This window comes from Bombina bombina, chromosome 7 (assembly GCF_027579735.1).
Source record: "Bombina bombina isolate aBomBom1 chromosome 7, aBomBom1.pri, whole genome shotgun sequence".
Classification (NCBI taxonomy): domain Eukaryota; kingdom Metazoa; phylum Chordata; class Amphibia; order Anura; family Bombinatoridae; genus Bombina; species Bombina bombina.
The window spans coordinates 104,333,990-104,344,595 of record NC_069505.1 but is presented as its reverse complement, the minus strand read 5'-3'; the positions used below and the strand labels follow the sequence as shown (position 1 = coordinate 104,344,595).

At 45.9% G+C, this 10,606-nt stretch overlaps 2 protein-coding genes across 2 annotated transcripts; one reads left to right on the top strand and one right to left on the bottom strand.

The window, feature by feature from the left end:
* Window positions 1-811: 811 nt before the first annotated feature.
* On the bottom strand, window positions 812-4,429 carry LOC128636259 (melanoma-associated antigen C1-like). Its single transcript, XM_053689294.1, is given in 5 exon segments — window positions 812-2,140; window positions 2,806-3,003; window positions 3,146-3,985; window positions 4,284-4,313; window positions 4,421-4,429. Coding segments are annotated over 5 exon segments (2,406 nt in total).
* Window positions 4,430-6,193: 1,764 nt separating this feature from the next.
* On the top strand, window positions 6,194-8,099 carry C7H11orf96 (chromosome 7 C11orf96 homolog). The gene has a single exon (XM_053720232.1). It carries the CDS (start codon window positions 6,805-6,807, stop codon window positions 7,168-7,170), a length of 366 nt encoding a protein of 121 aa, XP_053576207.1. The 5' UTR covers window positions 6,194-6,804; the 3' UTR covers window positions 7,171-8,099.
* Window positions 8,100-10,606: the final 2,507 nt, after the last annotated feature.

Sequence of the window (10,606 nt, the reverse complement as noted above, 5' to 3'; positions counted from 1 at the left end):
GGGGTGCTGAATGGCTAAAGAGGGGAGGAAGGGTACTGACTGACAGAAGAGGGGAGGAAGGGTGCTGACTGACAGAAGAGGGGAAGAGGGGTGCTGACTGGCTGAAGAGGGGAAGAGGGGTGCTGACTGGCTGAAGAGGGGAAGAGGGGAAGAGGGGTGCTGACTGGCTGAAGAGGGGAAGAGGGGTGCTGACTGGCTGAAGAGGGGAGGAGGGGTGCTGACTGGCTGAAGAGGGGAGGAGGGGTGCTGACTGGCTGAAGAGGGGAGGAGGGGTGCTGACTGGCTGAAGAGGGGAGGAGGGGTGCTGACTGGCTGAAGAGGGGAGGAGGGGTGCTGACTGGCTGAAGAGGGGAGAAGGGTTGCTGACTGACAGAAGAGGGGAGAAGGGTTGCTGACTGACAGAAGAGGGGAGGAGGGTTGCTGACTGGCTGAAGAGGGGAGGAGGGGTGCTGACTGGCTGAAGAGGGGAGGAGGGGTGCTGACTGGCTGAAGAGGGGAGGAGGGGTGCTGACTGGCTGAAGAGGGGAGGAGGGGTGTTGACTGACTGAAGAGGGGAGGAGGGGTGCTGACTAGCAGACAAGGGAAGGAGGGGTGCTGACTGGCTGAAGAGGGGAGCTGAATGGCTGAAGAGGGGAGGAGGGGAGCTGACTGACAGACAAGGGAAGGAGGGGTGTTGACTGGCTGAAGAGGGGAGGATGGGTGCCGACTGGCTGAAGAGGGGAGCTGAATTGCTGAAGAGGGGAGGAGGGGTGCTGACTGGCTGAAGAGGGGAGCTGACTGACTGAAGAGGGGAGGAGGGAAGCTGACTGGCTCAAGAGGGGAGGAGGGTTGTTGAATGGCTGAAGAGGGGAGAAAGAGTGCTGACTGGCTGAAGAGGGGAGGAAGGGTGCTGACTGGCTGAAGAGGCAGAAGAGGGGAGGAGGTTGCTGACTGACAGAAGAGGGGTGCTGACTGGCTGAAGAGGGGAGGAAGGGTGCTGACTGACTGAAGAGGCAGAAGAGGGGAGGAGGGTGCTGACTGACAGAAGAGGGGTGCTGACTGGCCGAAGAGGGGAGGAGGGGTGCTGACTGACTGAAGAGGCAGAAGAGGGGAGGAGGGTGCTGACTGACAGAAGAGGGGTGCTGACTGGCCGAAGAGGGGAGGAGGGGTGCCGACTGTCTGAAGAGGGGAGGAGGGGTGCTGACTGGCTGAAGAGGGAAGGAGGGGTGCTGACTGGCTGAAGAGGGAAGGAGGGGTGCTGACTGGCTGAAGAGGGAAGGAGGGGTGCTGACTGGCTGAAGAGGGAAGGAGGGGTGCTGACTGGCTGAAGAGGGAAGGAGGGGTGTTGACTGGCTGAAGAGGGAAGGAGGGGTGTTGACTGGCTGAAGAGGGAAGGAGGGGTGCTGACTGGCTGAAGAGGGGAGGAGGGGTGCTGACTGGCTGAAGAGGGAAGGAGGGGTGCTGACTGGCTGAAGAGGGAAGGAGGGGTGCTGACTGGCTGAAGAGGGAAGGAGGGGTGCTGACTGGCTGAAGAGGGGAGGAGGGGTGCTGACTGGCTGAAGAGGGAAGGAGGGGTGCTGACTGGCTGAAGAGGGAAGGAGGGGTGCTGACTGGCTGAAGAGGGAAGGAGGGGTGTTGACTGGCTGAAGAGGGAAGGAGGGGTGCTGACTGGCTGAAGAGGGAAGGAGGGGTGCTGACTGGCTGAAGAGGGAAGGAGGGGTGTTGACTGGCTGAAGAGGGAAGGAGGGGTGTTGACTGGCTGAAGAGGGAAGGAGGGGTGTTGACTGGCTGAAGAGGGAAGGAGGGGTGTTGACTGGCTGAAGAGGGAAGGAGGGGTGTTGACTGGCTGAAGAGGGAAGGAGGGGTGTTGACTGGCTGAAGAGGGGAGCTGAATTGCTGAAGAGGGGAGGAGGGGTGCTGACTGGCTGAAGAGGGGAGCTGGGAAGCTGACTGGCTGAAGAGGGGAGCTGACTGGCTGAAGACGGGAGCTGACTGGCTGAAGACGGGAGCTGACTGGCTGAAGACGGGAAGAGGGGAGGAAGGGTGCTGACTGACAGAAGAGGGTGCTGACTGGCTGAAGAGGGGAGGAGGCGTGCTGACTGGCTGAAGAGGGGAGGAGGGGTGCTGACTGGCTGAAGAGGGGAGGAGGGGTGCTGACTGGCTGAAGAGGGGAGGAGGGGTGTTGACTGACTGAAGAGGGGAGGAGGGGTGCTGACTAGCAGACAAGGGAAGGAGGGGTGCTGACTGGCTGAAGAGGGGAGCTGAATGGCTGAAGAGGGGAGGAGGGGAGCTGACTGACAGAAGAGGGTGCTGACTGGCTGAAGAGGGGAGGAGGGGTGCTGACTGGCTGAAGAGGGGAGGAGGGGTGCTGACTGGCTGAAGAGGGGAGGAGGGGTGCTGACTGGCTGAAGAGGGGAGGAGGGGTGCTGACTGGCTGAAGAGGGGAGGAGGGGTGCTGACTGACTGAAGAGGGGAGGAGGGGTGTTGACTGACTGAAGAGGGGAGGAGGGGTGCTGACTGGCTGAAGAGGGGAGCTGAATGGCTGAAGAGGGGAGGAGGGGAGCTGACTGACAGACAAGGGAAGGAGGGGTGCTGACTGGCTGAAGAGGGGAGCTGAATGGCTGAAGAGGGGAGGAGGGGAGCTGACTGACAGACAAGGGAAGGAGGGGTGTTGACTGGCTGAAGAGGGGAGCTGAATTGCTGAAGAGGGGAGGAGGGGTGCTGACTGGCTGAAGAGGGGAGCTGAATTGCTGAAGAGGGGAGGATGGGTGCCGACTGGCTGAAGAGGGGAGCTGAATTGCTGAAGAGGGGAGGAGGGGTGCTGACTGGCTGAAGAGGGGAGCTGACTGACTGAAGAGGGGAGGAGGGAAGCTGACTGGCTCAAGAGGGGAGGAGGGTTGTTGAATGGCTGAAGAGGGGAGAAAGAGTGCTGACTGGCTGAAGAGGGGAGGAAGGGTGCTGACTGGCTGAAGAGGCAGAAGAGGGGAGGAGGTTGCTGACTGACAGAAGAGGGGTGCTGACTGGCTGAAGAGGGGAGGAAGGGTGCTGACTGACTGAAGAGGCAGAAGAGGGGAGGAGGGTGCTGACTGACAGAAGAGGGGTGCTGACTGGCCGAAGAGGGGAGGAGGGGTGCTGACTGTCTGAAGAGGGGAGGAGGGGTGCTGACTGGCTGAAGAGGGAAGGAGGGGTGCTGACTGGCTGAAGAGGGAAGGAGGGGTGCTGACTGGCTGAAGAGGGAAGGAGGGGTGCTGACTGGCTGAAGAGGGAAGGAGGGGTGCTGACTGGCTGAAGAGGGAAGGAGGGGTGCTGACTGGCTGAAGAGGGAAGGAGGGGTGCTGACTGGCTGAAGAGGGAAGGAGGGGTGCTGACTGGCTGAAGAGGGAAGGAGGGGTGCTGACTGGCTGAAGAGGGAAGGAGGGGTGCTGACTGGCTGAAGAGGGAAGGAGGGGTGCTGACTGGCTGAAGAGGGAAGGAGGGGTGTTGACTGGCTGAAGAGGGAAGGAGGGGTGTTGACTGGCTGAAGAGGGAAGGAGGGGTGTTGACTGGCTGAAGAGGGAAGGAGGGGTGTTGACTGGCTGAAGAGGGGAGCTGAATTGCTGAAGAGGGGAGGAGGGGTGCTGACTGGCTGAAGAGGGGAGCTGGGAAGCTGACTGGCTGAAGACGGGAGCTGACTGGCTGAAGACGGGAGCTGACTGGCTGAAGACGGGAGCTGACTGGCTGAAGACGGGAGCTGACTGGCTGAAGACGGGAGCTGACTGGCTGAAGACGGGAGCTGACTGGCTGAAGACGGGAAGAGGGGAGGAAGGGTGCTGACTGACAGAAGAGGGTGCTGACTGGCTGAAGAGGGGAGGAGGGGTGCTGACTGGCTGAAGAGGGGAAGAGGGGAGGAGGGGTGCTGACTGGCTGAAGAGGGGAGCTGGGGTGCTGACTGGCTGAAGAGGGGAGCTGACTGGCTGAAGAAGAAGGGAGGAGGGGTGCCAAGTAGCTGAAGAGGGGAGGTGATCGACTAAGGGGGTAGGTAATGGATTGAAAATGAGAGGCAATTGGCTGAGGCAGAGAGGTGTTGGACTGTGTAAAGCAGCTAATGGACACAGGGAGAGTGCTGATGAAGGTGCTGGACCGAGTATGGTAGGAAATGGGCAGGAAAGAAAGGGGAGTTAAGTGAAGAATTGGGAAAAGGTGAAAGGTTGTGGGAAACTAAGGACAAGGCCAGGATGAATCACAAGAGTGTGTGAAAGTGAGAGATTGAAAATTGGGTGTCCTATATATGGACAACAAACAGTGAAGCAGTCCAGCACACTCACCAAATATGCTCCTGTGCAGGCCACAAATGTCTGCCAACATCAATATAGAACCAAAGAAAAAATTAATGTAGCCGCACCAGTAAAATTCAGCAATTGAAAAAAGGCTTTTATTCCCAGGCTATGAACAAGTCCAATACATGGGCCATATTATGGCTCTCTAATGATTTTTTTTATCTGGCTTCCACTTCCCCAAGGTATTGTATATGATGTTTGTTACCTGATTCATACAGATATTTGTCAGCAGTTTTTTTATGAAATCATTACATAAAGTTGACATAATTTAACAGTAGATCTGTGTGCATTTATGTAGATCTGTGTGAGTTTATATGTATATATATGTGTGTTTATGTTTATATGTGTAGATGTGTGTATTTATATATGTATAGATGTGTTTGTGTGTAGATCTGTGTGCGTTTATGTGTGTAGATCTGTGTAAGTGCATGAGTTTATATATGTAGATCTGTGTGTGTTTAATGTGTGTAGATCGGTGTGTGATATTGTGTGTGTGTGTGTATATATATATATATATATATATATATATATATATATATACACACACACACACACAGTGTATATATATATATATATATATATATATATATATACACACACACACACACACACACACACACACAGTGTGTATATATATATATATATATATATATATATATATATAAATAAATGTGTGTGTGTGTGTGTGTGTGTGTGTGTGTGTGTGTGTGTGTGTGTGTGTGTGTGTGTTAATGTATGTGGAAGTGAAGATAAAGACAAGATATGGAGAAGGAATTTAGCAATTGAAGGATGAGATGAAACAGTAGAATTTTAGAATCACATGGATTGAAACCTATAAACTTACTTATGAAAAATATAGTGTGTTTATAATCATAAATGACTTGGGCTGGATAATGCAGCTTCAGCAAATTCTACCTTGCTAGATGTTGGGGCTGCCACTGAAGTTGGCAATTAATGCCAGGGTGATATTATTTTATTATTATTACTCAGACAAAATTCTCTAGCAGTATAGAGTATTATTACTATGTATAAGGCACTAACATATTCTGCAGCACTGTGATATTAGGCAATCTTGTTGGACAAATAGAGAGCTCTGACAGTGACTTGTAATTAATTATTGTGATTATCTTTATTTCTAAAACATCAACAGATTTTGCAGTGCTATACAAAGAGTACAAGTCAGGGAAAGCAGACTGGTACAGGAGGATTACACAGTCCTGCTCACTAGGCATTTTACAATCTAAGTGATCTACCATATTATATATACCAGCTTTACAAAAGATGATTCATAGGACAGGTGAGTCTAGATGCTTATAATGCTACTAATACAATGTTGTGTATGTTCATCCTAAATTCTGATACCAGCTGACCCATTCAGTGAACATTGCAGGAAAAAGAGTTTTCTGACATTTGGAAAAATATATACAGGAAACAAAGGGTTAAGTAGTATATAGAAAGAGATAAACACAGATATGACCATAGAATGTATCCATACTGAAGCCAAATTAAAAAAAAAAACATCTTACACCTTTTTATCCTAATAGTGACTCACTATAGTGTGGGTTGCTCTCTAAGGCTTAGTGAATATGCTCCATGGAATAACATAGGAACGAGAGCTCACTCCTGTTATTTGTAAAATATAGACCAATAACTTACATTTACCACAGCACCGTATGTGTCCATCAGAACTATAACTAACAGGGACACATTTATAAGTTCATTCCCAAAAAAAAGAGAAAAAAAAAAACAGGCAGGCATTGTAGTTGGCAGTGGAATTTTAAGGGTTAAAAAAGAAACAACTGCAAAACGTCAGGATCTGCAGGCTGCACAGTCCCAGCCTTTACATGGAGCTTGTAGTCATCGCAGCTGCTGTGTGTGGGAGGAGGCACAGATATAAAGCAGGGACTGTGATTGAGATTCAAGCAGAAAGATACAGAGCTCAGTTTATAGATTCACCTGGAGTGGAGCAGTCAGTCCACAGATTCGTTTGGAGAAGAGTGCCCCATATCACATATATACACTTGAAGTGGATTGACCCACAGATATACCTGGAATTGGCAGCCCTTAGACCAGAAACACACCTGGAGGGGGGAATCCTCAGATACACCTTTACTGGAGCAACCTACATCTTCCCACATTCAGATGGAGTAACCCTCAGATACACCTATTGTGCAGTGGAACAACCCTGAGTTTACAACTACACCTGGAGGAAATCATCTATTTAAAGCTCTAAATAGGTGATTAAACCTCAGCTTAAATCTGCTGAAAACAATCTTGGATTTCTCTGCTTTTTATTATTCTGCACAGCTTTTCTTACAAATACAGAACTGCAATTTCTCTAAAGTGCTTACCTGACCTTTCTCTCTACACAAGACTGTTTGCCCTACAGCACAGTTCCAAAGCAAATCACATTGTGTTTGTGCAGTTTAACTAGTGAGTCACCTTTTTGGAAGCAGGGATATCCCAGCCACAGGGGACATATCAAAGAAAGGAGAGTCCTTTTAGGGCAATGTCTGCTAAACAGGCTGAGTCCTTGAGTATCTGCTCTAATTACCAGGCGGTCATGCCACACTACACTGGTGTAAGTGAAGAATATCCACAACCTCTCCAAGCCAGGCCACTGAGAGGCAAAGGTAAACTGAAGAGGCCAAGGCAAAGCAGGTTTAAGACTCAACCAGTCACCTTTGATGAAATCCAGGAGGTGGAGGAGGAGGGGGTGTCTCCAACTGATGAAGAAAAGGCCAGGAAATCTTTCCTACAGTCCCTGGAGTCCCTAAGGAGAAGCTCAAGCAACATGCACTTCCAGAGAGAGAAGCTTGTTAGCTGCAAACTAAGGCACAGTCTGGACTCCAGTGACTCAGACTCTGCACAGTGACCTTCCAGGGAATGGTGCACTAAATTCTAGGACTGCATGTCCTGAGGCACTCTGTGACCATGAGTTAGTTACACCACAGTCCTAAGGCTGCTGGTTTAAAGGCATAGACTGATGCGCTGTAACCAGACGGTAATTGACCCTCATTATACCTGTCAGTCTAAAAACCCCAAATGCAAGGAGAGTCTAGACTTTTGAAGCTATGACCCTGTGACTACCAGAGGCTGACTAGCCAAACAAAGAGAGGGTGGAACATAATCAATTTAGAATGAGGAGTAAATAACTCTATTGCCCTTCAACTCCCTACAATACTGAAATGGATGGAAAGGGGCCCCATTGCCTGGAATGTTGCTGCAGAATGAAACGCCTGTTTTGCCATATGTACTGTTTATTTGTATGAAGAAAGCTGGGAATTGCAATCTAAACATTGTAGCTCTCATTTGCAGAAGGTGAATAGATATGTAATCTGTACATCTGCTAGTAAGTGACTTGCTATGGTCCTGTATCACTAGATTATGGTCTAAACAAGTTTTTGTTGCTTTGCAAATGGGGTTGGGTAAATGACACTGCTTAAGATCCCCTGTGGAAGCTTAAATGTTCCCCTTTACTGCCCCCTTCCTACCAAATACAAAGAGCTTGTTGGTGATCTTTGGTGTTGGGGACCTTCAGAATATTTAATATGAAAAAATATATATATTTCACATAGCAAAAGATAAAATTATTTGACCCCTTTGTTTGCTGGATAAGTTTTCAATAAACATAACCTCACAAAATACAATTCTGTACAGCAGAGAAGGGGTTAAGCTTATTTTTGTATCTATGAACCTTGTGATTGAACAAATGTATAAATATTTATTTTTGCACTCACTGCTGTCTGTCTCTTTATATTTTCCCCCCATTAATCTATTTTAAATAAACACACTTGCAAAGTTTTCTGTGATTATTTTGTCTTTATTAGTGATGGTAATAGGCACTAAATATTTTGCAATTGTTAGTCCTATTACAAAGCATTCTCTAGTTGCTAGAGTCACCTATATTTCTCTATGGAGTTCTATCACTAAAGAACAGAGGGATATTCTATGGAACGTATTCACTAAAGCTTAAATATCATAGGTACAAGAAAGGGCTCTTACACAGACACTCAGAACTTAGTCCCTGGAATAAAAAAAAGACAGCGGCTTACCCAGGCTTGTAAATTATAGCACTGTAAGGACACTAGGCCTATTTCTGTGTTTATATAAATCTGGATAATGTCCTCATAATATTTCAGCCTCAATTAGTTTCTCTCTCTCTTGTATATCATTACGTTTCTTACCACTAATGTCTTTTATTGACTTAAAGGGATTGTACACTGTAAAATTGTTTTTATATTAATGTATTTACTTGTTATACCAGCTGCAGAGTATATAATGTATGAGAAATTGCATTTTCAGGTTTGTGTATATGAAGTAGCTGGTTTTGTGCTTTTAAACCACAGCCTATTACAATGGGTTGAGCTTCAGGTAAAATCAGATCTCATTATGTTATCACTGTGTGTACACACACTTGCTTCCTTATCTTATAATTGTCTGGAAAACTAAAGCTCAGTACATAGAGAGAACAATGGTAAATTATCATTTTATTACTTAAAGGGACACAACCCATTTTTTTTCTTTTGTGATTCAGATAGAGCATGCAATTTTAAGCAACTTTCTAATTGACTCCTATTATCAAAATGTCTTCATTCTCTTGGTATCTTATTTGAAATGCAAGAATGTAAGTTTAGATGCCGGCCCATTTTTGGTGAACAAACTGGGTTGTTCTTGCTGATTGGTGGAAAAATTCACCCGCCAAAAAATAGCTGATGCCTTTTTCAAATAAAGAAAGCAAGAGAACAAAGAAAAATTTGATAATAGGTGTAAATTAGAAAGTTGCTTAAAATTGCATGCTCTATCTGAACCACGAAAGAAAAAAATTGGGTTTGGTGCCCCTTTAACTATCCTGCACCCCACTGTGAGTTTAATTTCTCCTGCTGGCTGTGTTTACTTAGGCTATTCAATAGCTGAGACTCCAGTACCAAAACGTTCAGTATAGGTTGGGATACCACAAGCTAAATCGGCTATTTCAAATGCCAAAATAGGGCTAAAGGAGCTACTTGTAAACAATTTAATACACTCCAGCAGGTAAAATGGATCTCAGTGGGAACAATTTAAATGGGATACATTTTTTTGGGATGAACTGTCCCTTTAAGATTTTCTGTCACAGTACATATCAATGGTGATGGAAATTAAACACATTTAGATTAGTGCTTACCATAAACCTCATCAATTATTTTAATAGCTCACTTACTCACCTCACACCTTTTTAAATGGTAGGTGCATTTTGAATACTGCAGTTGTATTTTTGCAACATGCTATAGAGACTATTGTGATAGTGTATAAGCTTGTTTTAAGCTGTTTCTACTTGGACACTGCAAAAGGAGAAAACGTAGACCTACTCAAGCAAATTTATAAGACGTGTGGGGTTGTATAGCTATGAAATATCAAGTTTATTATCTGAAAGCATAATAATAAAATGCTCTGTATTTTTGTTATTGCTGTACAAAAGGGTTAAACACATGGAAAAAGTGGCTATGCACTGCTGATCCTGACCTAAATACAGCTGGTGACTGGCAGCTATGCAACTATGCTGCCCCTGATTGGCTCACCAGCTCCAAACCAGAAGTGTATTTCTACTGTGGAGCAGAATTTGTGTGAGGATTAAACACCCTAGTTTTGTTCAAGAAATAGTGACAATAATAAAAATGATCTTGCACTTATCTTGTTTTTTTTTTTATGTCCCTTTAAATGCTTAAAATAGTTTTCTACAGATATGTAGCAATGCTGTCTGTTTATATAGGATGCATCTATCAAATAAATGTCATGCAGTGCTATACAAAGTAAATGTTAGATAAAGTGGTTGGAAAACAAGGTTATAGATGATGCTATTTGTGCTAAGGAGCGTGAAATGAAGCACAATTTTTACACAAAAACAAGGTGCTTAATGTTCCTTTAATTAAGAACCTCTTTAAAATGTCACATAAAAAGGGACACAAAACCCAAACATTTAGTTTAATGATTATCCCCTTAATGACCACAGCACTTTTCCATTTTCTGTCCGTTTGGGACCAAGGCTATTTTTACATTTCTGCTGTGTTTGTGTTTAGCTGTAATTTTCCTCTTACTCATTTACTGTACCCACACATATTATATACCATTTTTTCTCGCTATTAAATGAACTTTCTAAAGATACTATTATTATCATCATATCTTATAATTTACTATAAAAAATATATAAAATATGATGAAAAAATGGAAAAACACACTTTTTTTTTTTTTTTACTTTGACCCCCAAAATATGTTGCACATCTCCAACCACCAAATAACACCCATGCTAAATAGTTTCTAAATTTTTTCCTGAG